Below are 22,987 nucleotides of genomic sequence, written 5' to 3' on the forward strand. Positions count from 1 at the left end.
AGTTGTACTTGAACGCTTACTGTTGTGCAGAGCACTGTACTAAGCACTTGGGAGAGGACAATACCATAAACAGACACATTCCCTGCCCACAACGAGCTCACAGTCTAGAGATGAACCTGCAGAGCTAGCAGACTGCCTCAGGAGGGAAGAATAAAAGTGTAGAGTTTCCTGCCCGCCCCCCACCCCCCAAAACTTTAACTGGAGAGTCTACAGCATAGCCTGCAAAATGAATAAAAATGGCTTTGATTTTCCCAATTCCATCGGTCCGAGACCCATGACTGGTTGCCTGGCATGCAGTACCTCTGCAAAGATGCCGACGTAGGCTGTGCAGAACTCATCAAACCCCAAACCACTGCCGTGGCCATTTCAATATACTGTTGACCCCGTACCGGTTTGGAAGCAGCGGCCTTGTCGGTGGGCAGGAAACATGTCTACCAACTGCTATATTGTACTCTCCCAAGCGTTCAGTACACAGTAAGCGCTCAATACGATGGATGGATCGATTGATATTGATGCATTGCTGCCTTTCCTTTACTTTCACTGGTGATTGGGTTCCCTCGGCTTAACCCAGAAGCCCGGTTGGTGCATTTGGATCTCAGAGTATCAGGAGGCTTTGGCAAAGTGTGTGTGCATGTTGGAGGGGTGTTTGCTGACCCTTCAAGTGCTTAGTACAGTGCTTTGCACACAGTAAGTGCTCAATAAATAGGACGGATCGATTGATGCATTGCTGCCTTTACTTTCACTGCTGATTGGGTTCCTTTGGCTTAACCCAGAAGCCCGGATGGTGCATTTGGATTCCAAAGTATCAGGAGGCCTTGACTTTGCAGAGGGGAGAAAGAGAGAGAGACTGTGTAGGAGTTTGCTGGCCCTGCAAGCACTTAGTACAGTGCTTTGCACACAGTAAGTGCTTAATAAATATGAGGGATCGATTGATTGATGCATTGCTGCCTTTCCTTTCCTTTCACTGCTGATTGGGTCCCTTTGATTTCACCTAGAAACTTGGTTGGTGCATTCGGATTCCAAAGTATTTCTCCTATTTCTCCATCTCCCTCCCCCCTGCACCCGTCGTCAGGGCTGGTCCCGTTTCCTTCCCCCTTGCCCATCCCTGTCATTCCTGGCCGGCCTTGCCCCTGCCCTGCCCCTTCTCCTTCCCATTCACTCATTCATTCATCCTGTCGTATTTATTGAGCGCTTACAGTGCAGAGCACTGTACTAAGCGCTTGGAAAGTACAATTCGGCAACAGAGACGGTCCCTACCCAAGAACGGGCTCACAGTCAAGAAGGAGGCCTTCCCAGACTGAGCCCCACCTTTTCCTCTGCTCCTCCTCTCCTCCCTATCGCCCTTCCCCTCTCCCCTCCCTCCTCCCCCTCCCCACAACGCTTGTGTAGTCATTAATTCATTCAATTGTATTTATTGAGTGCTTATTGTGTGCAGAGCACTGTACTAAGCCCTTGGGAAGTACAAATCGGCAACACATAGAGATGGTCCCTACCCAACAGCGGGCTCACAATCTAGTATTGTTACTAATCCTACTGCTACCATTTTCATTCATTCATTCAATCGTATTTATTGAGCGCTTACTGTGTGCAGAGCACTGTACTAAGCGCTTGGGAAGTACAAGTTGGCAACATATACTACCACTATGACTGCTACTGCTAATATGACTACTATTGCTACTAAAGCTATGGGATCCCATGGGATTAGAACCCACGACCTCTGACTCCCAAGCCCGGGCTCTTTCTATAGTGAGCCACACTGGTTCTCTGAATGAATGAATGAACGAGACAGACAACCAAACAAGTAAACAGGCATCAACATAAATAGAATTAGATATTCATTCATCTATAAATAATAATAATAATAATAATAATGGCATTTATTAAGGGCTTACCTTGTGCAAAGGACTCTTCTAAGCGCCAGGGAGGTTACAAGGTGATCAGGTTGTCCCACGGCGGGCTCCCAGTCTTGAGTGGTAAGATCCCGGGCTTGGGAGTCAGAGGTCGTGGGTTCTAATCCCGGCTCCGCCACTTGTCTGCTGTGTGACCTTCGGCAAGTCGCTTCACTTCTCTGAGCCTCAGTTCCCTCATCTGTCAAATGGAGATGAAGAAGACTGTGAGCCCCACGTGGGACAACCTGATGACCTTGTATCTCCCCCAGCGCTTAGAACAGTGCTTGGCACATAATCAGCGCTTAACAAAAACCACCATTATTATTAAGCCCCATTTTACAGATGAGGGAACTGGGGCCCAGAGAAGTGAAGTGACTTGCCCAAAGTCACCCAGCAGACAAGTGGCGGAGCCGGGATTAGAACCCATGACCTCTGCCTCCCCAGACCAGCCTCTTTCCCCTGATCCAAGCTGCTTCTCTAAAATAGATGTGTATCTATATATGTCGATCCGCCAAACTAGCTCTCTTCCTCCCTTCAAAGCCCTACTGAGAGCACACCTCCTCCAGGAGGCCTTCCCAGACTGAGCCCCCTTTTCCCTCTCCTCCTCCCCATCCTCCTTCCCCTCCCCACAGCACTTGTATATATTTGTACAGATTTATTACTCTATTTTACTTGTACATATTTACTATTCTGTTTTTGTTAATGATGTGCATATAGCTATAATTCTGTTTATTCTGACGGTTTTGACACCCATCTACATGTTTTGTTTGGTTGTCTGTCTCCCCTTTCTAGCCTGTGAGCACGTTGTTGGGTAGGGACTGTCTCTACATTGTTGTCGATTTGTACTTCCCAAGCGCTTAGTCCAGTGCTCTGCACACGGGAGGCACTCAATAAATACGATTGAATGAATGAATATATTTGTACAGATTTATTACTGTTTTACTTGTACATATTGACTATTCTATTTAATTTAATGATGTGTACGTAGCTATAATTCTATTTATTCTGATGATTTTGACACCTGTCTCCTTTGTTGTCTGTCTCCCCCTTCTAGCCTGTGAGCCCGTTGTTGAGTAGGGGCCGTCTCTACCTGTTGCCCAATCTTACTTCTCAAGCGCTTAGCACAGTGCTCTGCACGCAGGAAGTGCTCAATAAATACAATTGAGTTCATTCATTCATTCAATCGTATTTATTGTACAGATTTTTTACCCTATTTTACTTGTATCTATTGACAATTCTATTTATTTTGTTAATGATGTGCACATAGCTATAATTGTATTTATTCTGATAGTATTGACACCTATCTCCATGTTTTGTTATCTGTCTCCCCCTTCTAGCCTGTGAGCCCGTTGTTGGGTAGGGGCCGTCTCTACCTGTTGCCCAATCATACTTCCCAAGTGCTTAGCACAGTGCTCCGCACACAGGAAGCGCTCAATAAATACGATTGAATGAATGAATCTGTTGCCCAATTATACTTCCCAAGCGCTTAGCACAGTGCTCCACACACAGGAAGCGCTCAATAAATACGACTGAATGAATGAATCTGTTGCCCAATTATACTTCCCAAGCTCTTAGCACAGTGCTCCACACCCAGGAAGCGCTCAATAAATACGACGGAATGAATGAATCTGTTGCCCAATTATACTTCCCAAGCACTTAGCACAGTGCTCCAAACCCAGGAAGCGCTCAATAAATGCGATTGAATGAATGAATCTGTTGCCCAATTATACTTCCCAAGCGCGTAGCACAGTGCTCCACACCCAGGAAGCGCTCAATAAATGCGACTGAATGAATCTGTTGCCCAATTATACTTTCCAAGCGCTTAGCACAGTGCTCTGCACCCAGGAAGCGCTCAATAAATACGACTGAATGAATGAATCTGTTGCCCAATTATACTTCCCAAGCGCTTAGCACAGTGCTCCAAACCCAGGAAGCGCTCAATAAATGCGATTGAATGAATGAATCTGTTGCCCAATTATACTTCCCAAGCGCGTAGCACAGTGCTCCACACCCAGGAAGCGCTCAATAAATGCGACTGAATGAATCTGTTGCCCAATTATACTTTCCAAGCACTTAGCACAGTGCTCTGCACCCAGGAAGCGCTCAATAAATGCGACTGAATGAATGAATCTGTTGCCCAATTATACTTCCCAAGCGCTTAGCACAGTGCTCCACACCCAGGAAGTGCTCAATAAATGCGATTGAATGAATGAATCTGTTGCCCAATTATACTTCCCAAGCGCTTAGCACAGTGCTCCACACCCAGGAAGCGCTCAATAAATACGACTTAATGAATGAATCTGTTGCCCAATTATACTTACCAAGCGCTTAGCACAGTGCTCCACACCCAGGAAGCGCTCAATAAATACGACTGAATGAATGAATCTGTTGCCCAATTATACTTCCCAAGCGCTTAGCACAGTGCTCCACACCCAGGAAGCGCTCAATAAATGCGATTGAATGAATGAATCTGTTGCCCAATTATACTTCCCAAGCTCTTAGCACAGTGCTCCACACCCAGGAAGCGCTCAATAAATACGACTGAATGAATGAATCTGTTGCCCAATTATACTTCCCAAGCTCTTAGCACAGTGCTCCACACCCAGGAAGCGCTCAATAAATACGACTGAATGAATGAATCTGTTGCCCAATTATACTTCCCAAGCGCTTAGCACAGTGCTCCGCACACAGGAAGCGCTCAATAAATACGACTGAATGAATGAATCTGTTGCCCAATTATACTTCCCAAGCTCTTAGCACAGTGCTCCACACCCAAGAAGCGCTCAATAAATACGACGGAATGAATGAATCTGTTGCCCAATTATACTTCCCAAGCGCTTAGCACAGTGCTCCAAACCCAGGAAGCGCTCAATAAATACGACTGAATGAATGAATCTGTTGCCCGATTATACTTCCCAAGCGCTTAGCACAGTGCTCCGCACCAGGAAGCACTCAATAAATACGACGGAATGAATGAATGGCATAAGAAAATAAATTTCCCGCCGTCGACCCTTTGTGTCTCCCTCTCAGGGCTCGCGTCGGCGGGACTGGCGAGGAAGAGGAGGAAAAGGAGGAAGAAGAGGAGGAAAAGGAGGAAGAAGAGGAGGAAAAAGAGGAAGAAGAGGAGGAAAAGGAGGAAGAAGAGGAGGAAAAGGAGGTTGAAGCTGAGGAGAAAGAGGAGGAGGAAGAGGAGGAAAAGGAGGTCGAAGCTGAGGAGAAAGAGGAGGAAAAGGAGGAGGAGGCCGAAGCTGAGGAGAAAGAGGAAAAGGAGGAGGAGGCCGAAGCTGAGGAGAAAGAGGAAAAGGAGGAGGAGGCCAAAGCTAAGGAAAAGGAGGAAGAAGCTGAGGAAAAGGGGGAGGAAGCTGAGGAAGAGGAGGAAGAAGCTGAGGAAAAGGAAGAAGAAGCTGAGGAAAAGGAGGAAGAAGCTGAGGAAAAGGAGGAAGAAGCTGAGGAAGAGGAGGAAGAAGCTGAGGAAGAGGAGGAAAAGGAGGAAGAAGCTGAGGAGAAAGAGGAGGAGGAGGAAAAGGAGGAGGAGGCCGAAGCTGAGGAGAAAGAGGAAAAGGAGGAAGAAGCTGAGGAAAAGGAGGTCGAAGCTGAGGAGAAAAAGGAGGAGGAGGTCGAAGCTGAGGAAAAGGAGGAAGAGGAGGAAAAGGAGGTCGAAGCTGAGGAGAAAGAGGAGGAGGAGGAGGAAAAGGAGGAGGAGGTCGAATCTGAGGAAAAGGAGGAAGAAGCTGAGGAAAAGAAGGGAGAGGAGGAGGAGGAAAAGTCTGTCGAAGCTGAGGAAAAGAAGGGAGAGGAGGAGGAGGAAAAGTCTGTCGAAGCTGAGGAGAAGGAGGAAGAGGAGGAGGAGCAGGAGGCGGCTGAGGCGCTTGAGGAGGAGGAGGCCTTGGCTGAGGCGGCGTCGCCGTCGCCGTGCGCGCCCCCCGCCGCCCGCGCCCGCCACGTGCGCGCCCCCGCCGGCCGCCCGCCTCGCCATGGGTCGGAAGCGCGGCGTGGGGGGAGAGCGCTCCAAGATGGCGGCGGGCTGCTGCGGGGTGAAGAAGCAGAAGCTGTCCAGCTCGCCCCCCTCCGCCGCCGCCGCCGCCGCCGCCGCCGCCGCCTCGTCGTCCTCGTCCCACGGCGGAGGCGGAGGCGGCGGCGGCGGCGGCGGGGACAGCCAGGCCCGGGGAGCCGGGGAGGCCGCAGTCCGCCTCAACGGGCTCGGAGGGCTGGCCGGAGGAGGAGGTGGAGGAGGAGCCGGCTGCACCCTCTCCCCACCAAGGGCCTGCGGCGTCGGCGGCGTCGGGGGTGGCGGTGTCGGGGCCCTCCTGGCCTCCCCCTCCTCCTCGTCGTCGTCGTCCTCCTCCCCTTCGGCCGTCGCCGCCGCCGCCGCCTCCTCCTCGTCGTCGTCCTCCCCCGGCGGCCGGAAGATGGTGGTGTCGGCGGAGATGTGCTGCTTCTGCTTCGACGTGCTCTACTGTCACCTGTACGGGTACCAGCAGCCCCGGACCCCCCGCTTCACCAACGAGCCCTAGTGAGTGCCCCCCTCGCCCCCGCCCGGGAGGGTGCCCCCCCCCCTCGCACCACACCGGGGGGTCGCCCCCTGGCACCTGCCCGGGGTGACCCCTTCACGTGATTCGGGGTGCCCCCTCACACCGGCCTGGGGTGACCCCTTCACACGAGGATGCCCCCTCACGCCACACCGGGGGGGATGCCCCCCTCATGCCAGCCTGGGGTGACCAGCCCCCCTCCCTGACACGAGCAGGGGAAGGTGCCCCCTCACACCAGCCCGGAGAGGATGTCCCCTCACACCAGCCCGGGGTGACCCCCCTGACACGAGCAGGTGAAGGTGCCCCCTCATACCAGCCCGGGGTGACCCCCCTGACACGAGCAGGTGAAGGTGCCCCCTCACACAAGCCTGGAGAGGGTGCCCCCTCAACACCATCCTGGGGTGACCCCCTATCACGAGCAGGGGAAGGTGTCCCCTCACACCAGCCCGGGGTGACCCCCCTGACACGAGCAGGTGAAGGTGCCCCTTTCCACCACACCAACACCAGCCCGGGGTGACCCCCCCCCCCCCCCGACACGAGCAGGGAAAGGTGCCCCCTTCCACCACACCGGGGGGGATGCCCCCTCACACCAGCCCTGGGGAGATGTCCCCTCAGACCAGCCTGGGGTGACCCCATAACACGAGTGGGGAGTGCCCCCTCACACCAGCCTGGGGTGACCCCTTCACACCAGCAGGGAGTGCCCCTCCCTTCACACCAGCCCCGGGGTGCCCCCTTCACACCAGCCCCGGGGTGCCCCCTCACACCTGCCCCGGGGTGCCCCCTTCACACCAGCCCCGGGGTGCCCCCTTCACACCAGCCCCGGGGTGACCCCTTCACATCAGCCCGGGGTGAGTCCCTCCCACCAGCTCAGAGGTGCCCCCTCCCACCAGCTCAGAGTGCCCCCTCACCATTTCAGAGGTGCCCCCTCCCACCAGCTCAGAGTGCCCCCTCACCATTTCAGAGGTGCCCCCTCCCACCAGCTCAGAGTGCCCCCTCACCATTTCAGAGGTGCCCCTCACGCCAGCCGGAGACACCTTCCCCCTGGCACCTCCAGGGCAGAGCCGTGCACAGCCACCGTGGGGGTTTGCTTGCCCCTCACCTCCAGTCTGGCCCACCTCTGGGTCCTCACTTGTTTTCACTTCCTGCCCTCTTTTAGGGAGGAAGCTCCCAGATCTCCAAAGATGACCAGCCCCCCCCCCCCCCCCCCCCCATCCCTCCACATTTTCATAATTCCCTCTACTCGGGGTGAACCACTCCTGGCCATTTCAGGGCTGGCTGGCTTCCCCATTCATCTGCCCCCTGGGATTGACCTTCTGGCCCCTTCCTCCTCCCCAAGGCATCTTCTCCTTCCAACAGGTAGGTTGCATCTTTTTAACCCCGCGCCACCCTCTCCCCAGGTCCTGCCAGTCCGGTTACCCCTTGGCACCGAGTTTGGGGCGGGGGTCCCGTGTGTACGGGACTCAAGCATGCATTCAGTCCGTGCACTTTTGAAAATGATGATGAGCTTTCCAAATGGACAGTTATCCTTAAAAATTCCCAGCCAGTATGAGTTAATAGCAGTCTGTAGCAAGCGTCGAGGGATTTTTGCTTTTTAAAACACCAGAAGCCTACGCTTGTGCTGGGTGGGGTTTTGTTTTCCGAACGTTTTAGTTGTTTTACATCACCGTTCGCTACTTACTCTTGCAGCCGTATTTTTTAAGAGGATAAAATTTCAGCGAAAGAGCGAGGGAAATACTACCTGGGTAATTTTGTTGGTGAGGCTGGAAAGGCTGTTGCCAAGTAAGCTGGTGTTTCAGATTGTTTTGGCTGTTGATGCGAATGTTTGGATAAAAATTAAATAGCCAAGAAGAACAGAACAAGAAGGGAGGTAATTGCTTTAATATGATTACGTAGCGTACAAGCAACAGGAGGCGTCGCCTGAACAAAATCCAGTTTGAGGTCACACTGACAGGAGCAGCCTTTTTCCAGCTAATCCAAATGACCCTTGGGGTCGGTTCCCATTACAATGCCTAGTGTCCTCTAAAACCATTCTTTTAATTTTGGGGAGGTAGAAGTGGACTCTCTTTAGTGCCGAACTTATAAAAAAGTTAGTGAAACTCACAGCGAAGCGTAATGGAAGCTATAAATTTATATAGCTTGTTTTATTTAGCCTTGAAACCCAAAATGCGTGTGTTCTTTTCCATGACTTTTCTATGGTCTGTGTGCATTTTATTTTTTCCTCAGACGTTGCCATCCTCAGGTAGCATTTCACACACAACAGTATCCTAGCTGGCTTGGTGCCATACTCATTAAATGACTTTTCTTTACAAGTTTTTGGAAGCTTAAAGGTTTTGTTTCGGGAAATATGCTAATTTGACTTTAGTTTTTAACATTACAAACTTGCCCCAAAATTGTTGTGTTGTTTTTTTTTTTTTTAAAACCTGAATGTGATCTAGTACTACTGTCTATTTATATTTGTGACTTAGGTTTTGTCTTTGACCATACTGTCATAATGAGCCTTAGCCAACTTATAGGTTGGCTGTGCAGTATCCCAGGACTGAAAAAACAAACTCATGTTTACCTCTTGAGCTGATATATATGAGTTTGGCAAAGGTTGCGCTAGCATTCACACTCCACTGCCTCAGAGCAGGTGAGAACTGCACTTTGAGAAGGTGCTGTTTTCACACATTTTTAAGTGCATTTGGGCCAAGAGCAAATGTAAGTTGAACTTTAAGAGGAAAACGTGGAGTTTGACCAGTTCACCAAAAAAAACCCCCAAAACCTTTGGCTTTTTGACATGCTCCACAGATCACACTTCAAATGTTGGCCTTTTTCATCTGTCATAATCTATGAACAGTCCATTTGATTGTGAACCTCTAGTAATGATCCATACTTTTGGCCGAAGTACCTGATGGTGGTATTCTTTGAATATGGCAGCGCCCAAGACCCTAACAAAGCACAGCATTTATCCAGTCCCTTGCTGTCTTACCATTACAGCGCAGTAGATTTTAAGTTCCTTGAGGGCAGGGATATCTACCTGCTCTATTGTAACCTCCCTCCCCCCATACAGTAAATGCTAAATAAATGCCACTGATTGAGTAGAGAGGCAGTGTGGTCTAGTGAATAGAGTATAGGCCCGGGAGTCAGAAGGACCCGTGTTCTAATTTCGGCTCCGCCAGGTGTCTATGTGACCTGGGGCAGGTCATTTAACTTCTCTGTGCCTCAGTTACCTCTTCTGTAAAGTGGGAATTAAGATTGCGAGCCCCATGTGGGACAGGGACTCAGAGACTGTGTCCAACCTGATTATTTTGTATCCACCCCAGTGCTTAGTACAGTGCCTGGCACATAGGAAGTGCTTAACAGAAAGAGCGTGGGCTTTGGAGTCAGAGGTCATGGGTTCAAACCCCGGCTCCGCCAATTGTCAGCTGTGTGTCTTTGGGCAAGTCACTTAACTTCTGTGGGCCTCAGTTACCTCATCTGTAAAATGGGGATTAAGACTGTGAGCCCTCCCGTGGGACAACCTGATCACCTTGTGACCTCCCCAGCGCTTAGAACAGTACTTTGCACATAGTAAGTGCTAATAAGTGCCATCATCATTATTATTATTCATTCATTTGGTCGTATTTGTTGAGCACTTTCTGTGTGCAGAGCACTGTACTATGCGCATGGAAAGTACATTTCAGCAACAGAGACAAACGCTGCCCACAATGGGCTCACAGTCTAAAAGGGGGGAGACAGGCATCGAAACAAGTCAACAGACAACAATAGCACCAATATAAATAAATAGAAGCATAGCTATATACACATCATCAATGTAAATAAATCGAATTATAAATATGTACATATATACACAAATGCTGTGGAGGGGGAAGGGGGAGGGCAAAGGGATCCAGTCTCAGCTATGGGGAGGGGAAGGGGAGCTGAGGAAAGGGGGGCTTAGTCTGGGAAGGCCTCCTGGAGGAGGTGAGCCTTCAAATCAGCAGTGTCCTAAGCAGCCCCAGTCTATTGCAGTCTAGTCTCTGAGGCACTTACATTTTGAAAGAGGGATGCAGTGTTTAACAAACAACTCCAATACTCTGCACACAAGAGTAGGTTGGAAAGAGCACCTGTATATTCCCTGACACCTCCAAGGTGGTACCCAGTGAGTTTTATGAGGTGTTGAATTATTCAAGGGGACCCTGGGATAGTTACCTAGTCTTCAACTGGACAGTACATTTCTTGTCCTCCTCTCTAAACTCATCCACATTTCCACAGCCCGTGTGGTGGTCAGGACTTCTTGAAAAGGCACATTTTTCTGAGTGCAGCCATGTTTGGTTCCGAGTGAATCAGTCCATGAACGAATGGAATGGTGGCAGAGTGGACTCGGTGACCAGCAGTTAACGACTAGCAGTTTCATGAAATCCAGAGCAGTAGTCTTTTTGGGTTCTTTTTTTTTTTTGGTTTTTTTTTTTTTTGAGATGGAGCAAATACTCTAGGCCCACCAGCACTGCTCTGTTCACCGGGGAAGGCCACCTGTGGAGTCTTCAATTAGATTGTAAATTCTACAAGAGCAGGTAGCATTGCCTGCGTACTGTCGCACTCTCCCGAATGCTTAGTACAATGCTTAGCACTCTGTCAGCGCTCCATAAGCATCACTGATTGAGGATGGTTTAAAAGTAGCCTATTGCCCAGTCACTAATTTTAAAGTCTGGTACCAACTCCCAGTTCTGCCAGGAGAGACAACCCTAAAATGAAAACAAATGGGGGAAAGGGGGCTGTACTGAAATGAAAGGTACACGTCATGGCAAGTTTGCTAAGGTATTTGTTAAATGCTTGCCATGAGCTAAGCGCTGGAGTAGGTACAAGAGTATCATATTGGATACAGTCCTTGTCCCACACGGAGCCCCATGATCTAAACACACATTTTTTTTAAGCCCTAGTAAATTTAATTTTAGGAAGGGTTTTTTTTTGGAAATTAAATTGTTCTAATTGAAGCATCAAATACCCTTTCCTAGTATCAACTTTTCAGAGAAGAACAAAATGAAACAAACATTTGCTTCTTTGGGTATTTTTTGGTTTTTGTTTTTGGGTTTTTTTTTTTTTTTTTTTTGGAGATGGAGCAAATACTATAGGCCCACCAGCACTGCTCTCTTCACCGGGGAAGGCCATCTGTGGATGCTGATGAAAGTGATAACTTGCCCTGGCATGTTTGGAAACAGGATTGTGAGTTTTCGTTAATAATAGTATGGAAAAAGAGATGTGACGTCATTAACAAGCTGTTCAAACAAGCTTAAAAGCCAGGTACTGGAGGCACATGGGAAAGGGCTGGGAAGATAAAGTTATTAGGGTTTGAGTTGGAGTTCATTCCACCCAGGTTGCTGAGACAGGCATCAGCAGGTGGTCTGGGGGTATTTTCAACAAATAGGGCATATGGGTGTATTTGTCTTCTGGAAATGTAAAGTTTAAACAAACCTTATGGCAAGGTGTTGCTGCTCTAATAACCTGGGAAAAGTCAACTGTCCCTTCCCTCTGTAGTCACCTTTGCCTGTGGTCTTCTTGTCTACCTTTTCTTTTCTTTATTTTTTGGTATTTAATCCTAGGGATTTTTTTCTGTAGTCATAATTGTGGTGTTTATTAAGTGTGAGCCGTGTGCTAAGCTTGCTGCTAAATGTGAGAGAATCAGATCGGACACCAGTCCCTGTCCCACACTATGCTAGTATGTTTTTCCTGGAGATTTTCAGGCTCCTCAGTCAGAAAATGGTAACCATATGTGTACAAAATTTCTTGAATTATTACATTAGTGTCTCCAGGATTCAGTGAGGCGGTATTTTAAGAGCGACCAGTGTCCGTGCATTTTTCATTTTGAAGATGAAAATTACAACCTGTTAGTACTTTGCCTAGCCAGGTAGATAATGAAATGTATTTAGGTGACCTTTGTGTTTTCTAGGGTTAGGAATGTGAAGAGTCTTTGTATAAACTAAGAAATATTCTATTATGCCCCTGACTTCATAGCGTAATAGTACCCGTTTTGTCGGTTTTTCCTCATTTCTGGCCTTTATGTAAGGGAAAACCTCTTGTTCCTGTTACCTTATCTATCCCTCCTCCTCAAGATCCACTTACTCCGCTTAGTGACCGGGATAATTTCCTTGATGATGCTTGAAGTTTCTGGAAGTACAGATTTATACCTGCATTTTTGTTGATTGGCTGTTCACTAGTTTTGGATTCACCTATTAGACTGTTGACTCTTTAAAGGCAAGAAACTGCTTTATTAAAAAAAAACACAATAAAATCATATCCGTAGTACAACCCTATATACTATACGAGTCAATAAATGTTGAACAAATGACTTTGTTGACTTTCCCTGTGGTCTTTCCCAGCACAGGTTCTTAAAGTGTGCTAGGATTCTCTGCCTTTTAAATGAACATCTTTCCTCTACCATCTCGTGCTGTATTAAGGAATATGTTTGCAAGAGTTACACTGGACGGTGACATATTTTTCAGTGGTTCATCATTTTTTCATGACTTCCCACAGGTGCTTTAATCCTTTGCCAATTAGATGCTGAGGCAAATAAGGTTCTCTATGTTCTTGGAATCAGCTTTTGCTGGCAGTCAGCTCTGGCTAATGAAGTACCTTGAGTGTCCTCCCAATTTTTTGCATTCTGCAGCCTCTCGGGGTAAATGTTAAACTTTCCTGGCAGGTCAAATAAGTTACCCGTGGGTTCCACCTGGCAGGGAGAGACCCCAGTTGATAATGCAGGAAAGGAAGACCTAAAATGGGTCATATATGTGAGGCCAGCTCTCCAGCGGATGACCATAAGTCTGTTTCAGTTTTGAGTGAAGTATTGTAAGCCAATCCCCAAACCCAGGGAGGCCGTTCACCTTTCTGACCATTAGAATCAGAGTGATATTTAGGAAATAATCGAACATCTCTGTTTCTAATAGAAAAGAAGTAATCCATGAGTAGGGTCCCGGTTTAACTAATTATATACAGAAGTCACTATGGAACTCACAACATGCACATTAGCAGCATGGCCTAATGGAAAGGGCACAGGTCAGGGAATCAGGCAGCCTGGTTAATCTGCCACTTGCCTGCTGTGGGTGACCTTGGGGAAGTCTCTCACTTTGGGCCTCAGTTTCCTCATCTGTAAAATGGGGATTCATTACCTTTTCGTCCTCCCACTTAAGCTGTGAGCCTCATTTGGGACGGGGACCGTGTCCAACCTGATCATCATGTATCTACTCCAGCTCTTAGTATAGTGCTTGGCACATAGCAAGTGCTTTAAATATTATTAATTATTATTATTGTCATCATTATCACTATCACCATTATCATCCAGATAATGTTTACTAGAATGAGGTGTTTGCTTTTGGCTCAAGGTGTTTCTCAGGGCTATTTCAGCCCACACTTCGGGGAGAAAGGAGGGAAAAGACAAGGAATGAGGTGTGGCTAAGCATCAATCTCTCTCTCTCCCTCTCTCCCCCTCTCCTTCTCCCTCTCCTCCCCCCACTACATGTTTCAGAACTCAGAGACATCCAAAGGAAGGTGAGTTTTGATCTCAAATAGGGAGCTTTTGTTTGGCACTGTGGTTGGCCAAAGTGTCAGGGACTGGGGATTTCTTGGTATTCTGGAAAGCAGTGGAAACATAAAAGGGAAGGTAGAAATCTTCCTACTTCTCTTCAGATTCAGAGGCAGAAAAACTCGCGTGAGCAGAGATGGCAGTAAAGGTGAAATATAGGGACATGGCACACAAACATAGAAAGTGATTCACCTGCAGATAGAGGTGTCAAATATTTGGTTTTTTTCGTTGAAGTAGGATCCATTTTATGTAGTGTTCTAAAACCCCTGAGAGGCGCGGGATGTCCCTCTAGACTGTAAGTTCGTTGTGGACAGGGAGCATGTCTGTTTATTGTTATATTGAACTCTCCCAAGCACTTACTATAGTGCTCTGCACACAGTAAGTGCTCAGTAAAGACGACTGAGTGACCGACTGACAAACGAGTGAAGTGCCTTATCCAGAGTCCCACAAGCAGGCAAGTGGCGAAGCTCAGGTGACAACCCAAGTCCCTTGACTCCCAGGGTCATCATCTATCTGCCGGGCCCCGCTGCTTTACTGGGGCTTAAACCTTTGAGTTGGCATGCAGTCTATTTCAAGTGTAGTTTCAGGAGTGTTAAATAAAAATAGATTCTTGAGAAAAGACTTGATTAATATTTTAAGAAACCCAGTGCAAATATGGCTTCTCTAATAGGTCTCATTTTCTTCTGAATTCCTTTCATCCCCAACCAAAGTTGCCCTGAATTCGTTCATTAAAGTTGCTTGTCATTAGTTTGCATTTGGTTGAGCCACCGTGTTATGTGCGATTGGTTCATTCTAGAGGCGCTTAATGTGCCGTACTGTGCATTTTATATCTCCTATGTCAGTATTATTCAGTTTTGCAGACTGAACACAATGCCAGCAATGGAGGTCTGTGAGATCATGTGGCGTAGCACCCTTAGCATTCTGCAGGTGTTCAATAAATATTCAGTTCTAATAAACAATAGTGAAGTTTCCATGGGAATGAGTAAAGATCACTTAAAAATCACTTCTTTGTAAACAAGTTTTGCTGGGAAGCTCAGACATTGTTTGAGGAATTTCTCTCCAGCTTGCTGCTTTATCTATTGCTCCAGGAGGGAGTCAGTCAGTCAAAGAGAACAGTGCTTGGCACTTAGTAAGTGCTTAACAAATGCCATAATTATTATTATTATATTTACTGTTGGCCAAGTGCTTGGAGAGCACAGTAAAAGTAGACTACATGGTGCCTGGCTCCAAGAAGCTTACAATCTTAACCAGTCCAACTAAATACACATTTTCAATATTCCTGGAAGATCACTTAGAGGTGGGCCTTTTACTTTAGGAGCCTCTACAGTATTAGTAAAATTGACAGAATGAAGGTCCTTTTTGGGTCAGGATATCATGGAACCAATATTTTGAGCCCCAGTTGCCGCATTGCTGTGACCTGAATATGGATGATGGGATCCATATTTTGGGGAGCTCAAAATGAGACAGAGGATGGCGTTGGCAAGGTTGATTGAGTCCGTGCAATGTGCAGAGCACTTCGCTAGTTGCCTGGTACACACCCCAGAAGTGATAGATTCAATCCTGGCCATTGAGGACCTTACAGTCAAGCAGTCATATCTTCATTCATTCAGCTGTGTTTAGTGAGCGCTTACTCTATGCAGAGCACTGTACTAAGCGCTTGGAAAGTACCATTCAGTAATAGAGATGATCCCTGCCCACACCAGGCTTACAGTCTAGAAGGGGGGAGACAGACATCAAAACAAGTAAACAGGCATCAGTATAAATAAATAGAATTATAGATATGTGCATATGCACATAAGTGCTGTGGGGCAGGGAGAGTGGGGGAAGAGCAAAGGGGGCAAGTCAAGGTGACACGGAGGTGAGGGAGAGCTGAGGAAAAGGGGGGCTTAGTCTGAGAAGGCCTCTTGGAGGAGGAGAGCCTTCAGTAGGGCTCTGACGGGGGGAAGTGTGATTGTTTAGTGGGTTTGAGGAGGGAGGACGTTCCAGGCCAGAGGTGGGATGTGGGCCAGGGGTCGGCGGCAGGACAGGTGAAGGCTGTCCATCACCTTGCCCCCTCCTGCCTCACCTCCCTTCTCTTCTTCTACAGCCCAGCCAGCACCTGCCGCTCCTCTGCCGCTCACCTCCTCACTGTACCTCGTTCTCGCCTGTCCCGCCGTCGACCCCCGACCCACGTTCCTCCCCCTGGCCTGGAATGCCCTCCCTCCACACATCCACCAAGCTAGCTCTCTTCCTTCCTTCAAAGCCCTACTGAAAGCTCACCTCCTCCAGGAGGCCTTCACAGACTGAGCCCCCTTTTTCCTCTCCTCCTCCCCATCCCCCTGGCCTTACCTCCTTCCCCTCCCCACAGCACTTGTATACATTTGTACAGATTTATTACTCTATTTTGCTTGTACATATTTTCTATTAATTTTGTTAATGATGTGCATATAGGTTTAATTCTATTTGTTCTGGTGATTTTGATACCTGTCTACATGTTTTGTTGTCTGTCTCTCCCTTCTAGACTGTGAGCCCGTTGTTGGGTTGGGACCACCTCTGTATGTTGCCGACTCGTACTTCCCAAGCACTTAGTACAGTGCTCTGCACACAGTAAGCGATCAGTAAATACGATTGAATGAATGAATGAATGAACGAGACTTGGTGAGAAGGTTAGCACCAGAGGAGTGGAGTGTGCCAAAAACGAGCTTACAATGTAGAAGGGGAGAGACTACAGTTGAGAGTGCAGTACAACGGAGATGGTAGAGCCATTCCCTGCCCAAAAGGAGCATTCAGTCTAGAGGGCCTAAAATGGGAATTAAGACTGTGAGCCCCACGTGGGACAACCTGAATACCTTGTATCTACTCCAGTGCTTAGAACAGTGCTTGGCACATAGTAAGCGCTTAACAAATACTATTATTATTATTATCATAAGCAGGCCTGCACAATCAGACCCATAGTTCAAGCCAAGTACATCCATGTGTCCTGCAACATGAGGATGGTGTCCTTCATTAGGAAAATAACCCAATATCCAACCATAGGCCAATATACAACAGGTTAAAGGGCTAAAATAGATGTACCTTAGTATTGAGATTTAGTGTTTTGGTATGAATACTAAAAATACAGATATTGGCATGAATGCTGAGCAGGCTGATGGAATGACCCAGCAATGGAGGAAGATAAAGAGAGGAGCAGACAGCTCACACTTAGCTACCATTGCTTTCTTTGTTGTCACGGTCACTGCCAGGTGTTTTGTCCAGGTTTTTGTTGTGGCACATTGATGCAGTTGTGGCTGAACTAGAAATGGTGCAGAAGCAGCCTGAGTAGGTGAGGAGGAAAAGAAGGAGCCGCCGCTCCGCTCCACTCTTACTTGCTCGACCGCTACTCCCCGGCCCAGAGGCAGCATGGGCTAGTGGGTAGAGCATGGGCTTGGGAGTCAGAAGGACCTGGATTCTAATCCCGGCTCTGCCATTTGTCTGCTGTGTGATTTTGGGCAAGTCCCTTCTTGGGGCCTCAGTTCCCTAGTCTGTAAAATGGGGAATAAGACTGTGAACCCCATGTGGGACATGGACTGTGTCTTACCTGATTAGGTTGACTCTACCCCAGTGCTTAGAGCAACGCCTGACACATAGTAAGACTTAAGAAATACCTTTAAAGAAAAGAGAGATATAATGTAGTCCTGCTGTCAATGACCCCAAAATTCGTGACCTGCTCTCCCACCGCCCCACTAACCAGTGTGGGTTAGTTGGCCATATTAACAAGACACCATTAGCATTGCAAATGGTGCTCTCTGGCAGTTGGCTGCCTTTCATGTATAAAGACAAGTGAACAATTTCTATATGGTTATTACAAATAACATGCTGAGAAGCAGTGCGGCCTAGTGGAAAGAGCAAGGATCCGGGAGTCAGGGGACCTTGATTCTGAGCCCAGCTCCACCACTTTTCTTCTGGGTGACCTTGGATAAGTCACTTCACTTCTCTATGCCTCAGTTTTCTCATGTTTAAAACTGGGATTCAAACCGATTCCTCTTCCTGTTTAGGCTATGAGCCCCATTTGGAACAGTGACTGTATCCTACCTGATTGACTTGTATCCACCCTACAGCTTAGAGCCATGCTTGACATGTAGTCATCACTTAAATATTCCTATTATTATTATTAATAATAATAAAAATCCTGCCTGAGAATGTTGGACACCATGAAGGACCGAAATATGCTGTTTTTCAGCAGCCCATAATTTCAGTAGAAGAATTTTTTGTCTTCTGTGACTGAAGGAGACCCAAGAATTTTCCTTGAACTGGGAGTTTCCAAGTGGGGTTCTAGATCATTAATAACAGTCAGTGACATAGAGATGCAGTAGTTGAAATGCATTTATTTTTAGGTGAAGGGGTATTATTTGTTTACTGTGTGCCAAGCATTATTCTAAGCACTGGATAAGGCGTAAAATATAGTTCAACAATTAGAAATGCTCCAAGCTTATCTTGGCTTTCTCTCCCACCCACCCAAGAAATAATAATTTAGCCCTGCATTTTCCTAGCAACTGTATTGGGGCCATTATTTAACTATAGCTGGACCCTGGTGCTAGTGGGTGAAGATATTTATGCTGGCACCTTTGAGACTACTGGAAAACCAAGATAGAATCACTGCCAGAAATGGAAAGTGCTTTTTTTTTTTTCTTCTACTCAATTGTTTTTCCTCTAAAATGTGTAAATTTCCCAGAAGCAGAGTGGGTTTACAAAAGAAAACCTCTTGCCAATTAGATGCTAAGAATGTACAACACTTCTTCAAACTACTTTGAGCAGATGAGAAATGGCTGAAATTGGACTTGTATAATCAAAAGCATTTTCATGATTTCCATCTGCTCATTGGTGCTCGACAAGAGTTTTACTACATCAACTTTAATTTCATATTTCATGAAGTCAGTTCGGGACATCTTTAATCGAACTCCAAAGTCTGTACAGTAAAATGCACATAGTTCCATAAATTATTAGTCTTTCAGCATATCAGAGTGATGCAGGTTGCTACTTTATTGTCTCTTGTCCAAGTTATCCAGATTTTTAAGACCTTTGTCTGTTGTCTTGGAGGCAGATGTATTTCCTTAAAGAATGGTGACAGGAATTCTCAATTTAAATTGCTCTTTCCTATCGCCACCCCCTCACCATTTTCGGTGATTCTATGCCTTTTTCTGGGACTGTTCTGAATCAGGCTGAGTAAGCAGGGAGCACCAGAGGATGTGAGCTGACTGACGGCATGCCCAGGAAAGGCTAAAAAAATGGTTAGTTTTCCTTTTCAAGGTTCCCTCCTTTTCCTTTGGGGTCACGTACTGCAAACAGTGGAAAGGGCCTGGATCTAGAATCCCAGTCATGGGTCTGCCACTGGTTTATTGGATGACTACATGCAAGTCACATAATCTCTTAACAGTAATAATGGCTGTTGTGTTTAAGCCTTCTCTGTGTGCTAAGCACTATACTAAGCCCTGGGGTAGATTCAAGATCATCAGGTCAGACACAATCCTGCTCCAGTTGGAGCTTGCAGTCTAAATTGGAGGGAGAACAGATGTTTCATCTCCATTCGACCGATGAGGAAACTGAGGCACAGAGAAGTGAAGCGACTTGACCAAAGTCACACAGCTGGCAAGTGGCGGAAACGGGATGAGAACCCGTGCTTCTTTCCTCTAGGCAACATTACTTCAGTCCAGTCCTCAGTTTTCTCACCAGTGAACAGCAGCCCATCATTTCAGTAGAAGAATCCCCATCCCCCTCCCTCTGCCCTACCTCCTTCCCCTCCCACAGCACTTGCATATATTTGTACAGATTTATTATTCTATTTATTTACTTGTACATATTTACTATTCTATTTATTTTGTTAATGTTGTGCATATAGCTATAATTCTATTTATTCTGACAATTTTGACACCTGTCTACATGTATTGTTTTGTTGTCCGTCTCCCCCTTCTAGACTGTGAGCCCGTTGTTGGGTAGGGACCGTCTCTATATGTTTCCGACTTGTACTTCCCAAGTGCTTAGTACAGTGCTCTGCCCACAGTGAGCGCTCAATAAAAACGATTGAATGAGTGAATGAATGAATGAAACGGGGATGTTACTAATACCCCGCCCCTCCCTTTTTTCCCAGCCCTCTAAAGTTCCCCTGACTAACCTTTGGACATGTCTCCGTCAAAGCACCAGAAGCCCAAGCCAAGCAAACCTAAGCCTGCCAGAACCCGAATCCCTCAAGCAATAGCCAAACTTGCCTCCTGTGAACCCTCTCTGTGAAAAGCACATCTTTGGAATTGCAGGGGAAGTAAAAGATACATCTGAATCCAAGCAGAAATCTCATATAAAGTGAAGAGCTATTTAGTTAATATAGTCAAAATCTCTAGATGGCATGGCTTGACTCTTAGCCCTGGGTGAGTGCTTGTCAGTGCTTCCGGAATGTAGGGCCCACCTGACCAGCAGTTTACCCTAGGATCCTGGAAAACTTTGGGACCTGGAGCCTGGGGTGGAAGTTGGACCGTGGAGGGCTTGGGAGACCTGTACTTGTCTGGGGTCACCCTACCAGGGAGCCGGCCCTTCTGGTCTCAAGGACGTCTGAGTGCGTGTGGTCATTTTATTTTATTTTATTTATTTTATTTTATTTTATTTTTTATTTTATTATTTTATTTTATTTTATTATTTTATTTTATTTTATGGTGTTGAAGTGCTTACCATATGTCAGGCACTTTTCAAAGCGCTGGGGTAGATACAGGCTAGTCAGGTTAGACACAGTCTGTGTCCCACATGGGGCACAAAGTCTTAATCTCCATTTTACAGATGAGGTAACTGAGGCCCAGAAAAGTTGGAGTGACTTGCCCAAGGTGACAGAGCCACGACTAGAACCCAGGTCCTTCCGTCTCCCAGCCCTATGCTGTAGCCACGAGACCACACTGCTGCTCATTCTGGCAGCCCTTCCGTGTTCTGTCTTTCAGGGGAGCTGGAGGCGTCTGTGTTAGCCCAAGATTTCCAAGAGGATCAGAATTCCTGGTGGCGTCACAGAATCAATCTGCTTGCTCAGGGTTTTCCAGAATCCCTGGGGCAACCTATATCTCGAGTAGAAACCAGGGGCTGGTGCCAACAAGAAACTCCCGGGCCTGGAAACTGGTCAATGGGGCAGCAGAAAGAAGTAAGACTGATATAGGTCACCATTTCCTTGGAGAACCCTTAACATTGTAGAGCCTCTTGGTTGGGGGGGACAGTGGCGATAGAATACTATACAACAGCCAGAAAATAGGGCTGCATGAGTAGCAGAATGGCTTAGTGGATAGAGCACCGACCTGAAGGTCGTGGGTTCTAATTCCGTCTCTGCCACTTGTCTGCTGTGTGACCTTGGGTAAGTCACTTCACTTCTCTGGGCCTTAGTTCTCCTGTTCTCCCTCCTTCTTAGGCTGTGAATCCTATGCAGGGCAGGGACTGCGTCCAACCTGGTTAGCTCGTATCTACTCCAGCATTGGGGTGAGACAGAGACAAAGCCAGAGGATGGCATCAGCAAGCTTGAGTACGGGCAGCGTGCGGAGCACTTTGCTAACTGTTCGGTAAACACAGCAGAAATTATAGATTCAATCCTGGCCATTGAGGACCATACAGTCAAGCGGTCATAAGTTGCCAGGGATGGTCTCCCACCCGTAATGGTGGATAAGCTTCAGTCCCTGACCAGAGGAGTTGCTTCTAGTGCTAGAAGCAGCGTGGCTCAGTGGAGAGAGCCCGGGCTTTGGAGTCAGAGGTCATGGGTTCAAATCCCGGCTCTGCCAATTGTCAGCTGTGTGACTTTGGGCAAGTCACTTAACTTCTCTGGACCTCCGTTCCCTCATCTGTAAAATGGGGATGAAGACTGTGAGCTCCCCGTGGGACAACCTGATCACCTTGTAACCTCCCCAGCGCTTAGAACAGTGTGTGGCACATAGTAAGAGCTTAATAAATGCTATCATTATCCCAGACTGAGCCCCCTCCTTCCTCTCCCCATCCCCCCGCCTTACCTCCTTCCCCTCCCCACACCACCTGTATATATGTATATAGGTTTGTATGTATTTATTCCTCTATTTTATTTGTACATATTTATTCTATTTATTTTATTTTGTTAATATGTTTTGTCTTGTTGTCTGTCTCCCCCTTCTAGACTGTGAGCCCACTGTTGGGTAGGGACCATCTTTGTGTTGCCAACTTGTACTTCCCAAGCACTTAGTACAGTGCTCTGCACACAGTAAGCGCTCAATAAATACGATTGAATGAAGTCAATGAATAGTGGCTTACACACCTGTGCTCTTGGCCCTGTCAGTCAAGCACAGAGTGGATCGGGGCTTGGATGGGGTGCATATCGCCAAGGGCCTTGCGCCATGCCTTTTGAAAGCAGAGGCGCTTTTAAAGTACTCAGTAATAAAGCTGGAGAGAGAAGTTAGTTCACTAAATTAAGCCCTGAGTGTGTGAAGAGTCTAAAGCTAGATTTATAGGAGAAGCCAGTTTCCAGTTCCAAATCCTTTGTTTCCCCGAGTACTTGGAAATTATTAGCATTTCCCAGACAGGCCCCCTGTCAAGTTTTTCAACCAGATAACATTCCAAGACCTGGTATTTAGCTGGTATTTTTCACTTGCCTCGTTAGCATATCTGCATTTGATTAAGTACCTTCTTTTGTCATTTTACTACTCTAGTTAGTTTCATCCCAGGTTCTCCTGTCTGCTCTCTGTTGATTTTTACTAATAAAGTGACCAAGCCCCTTAACCAGATAGAAGCCATGCCCATCAGATCCTGTGAAGAAGAAAGGGTCGGGACTACAAGGAGAACGTTGGATTTAACAGTAATTGAACCTTTCAGCCTTTTACAATTTTACAAAAAAAAAAAAAAAATAGGCCCTAATCACCATAAATGACATTCTGGAAGGGAATTAAGCTCACTTTAAAATCACTGCACTGGGTGATAGCCGGGAGGAGAATGAGCAGACCTAATCGGTTGCTGTACGCAGAGCTAAAATTGGGAAATTAAAAGCAAGACGTGTAGAGGAAATGTTTATGGACACAATAAAGCCGATTCTCAGGCGA

At 47.1% G+C, this 22,987-nt stretch overlaps 1 protein-coding gene across 3 annotated transcripts in view; it reads left to right on the forward strand.

Moving 5' to 3' along the window:
• The first annotated feature begins 5,902 nt into the window (after nucleotides 1–5,902).
• Nucleotides 5,903–22,987, forward strand: part of AMMECR1 (AMMECR nuclear protein 1) — a 117,010-nt gene continuing 99,925 nt past the window's right edge. For all 3 annotated transcript variants that reach the window (XR_005451565.1, XM_038747636.1, XM_038747637.1), the window contains exon 1: nucleotides 5,903–6,402. Coding sequence is in view for 2 of the 3 variants with exons in the window: in XM_038747636.1 (XP_038603564.1) it covers nucleotides 5,903–6,402 (500 nt within the window). In the remaining variant the exon portion in view is untranslated. The remainder of the gene's footprint in view (nucleotides 6,403–22,987) is intronic.

The sequence above is a fragment of the Tachyglossus aculeatus genome, chromosome 6 (genome assembly GCF_015852505.1).
Source record: "Tachyglossus aculeatus isolate mTacAcu1 chromosome 6, mTacAcu1.pri, whole genome shotgun sequence".
Taxonomy (NCBI): Eukaryota; Metazoa; Chordata; class Mammalia; order Monotremata; family Tachyglossidae; genus Tachyglossus; species Tachyglossus aculeatus.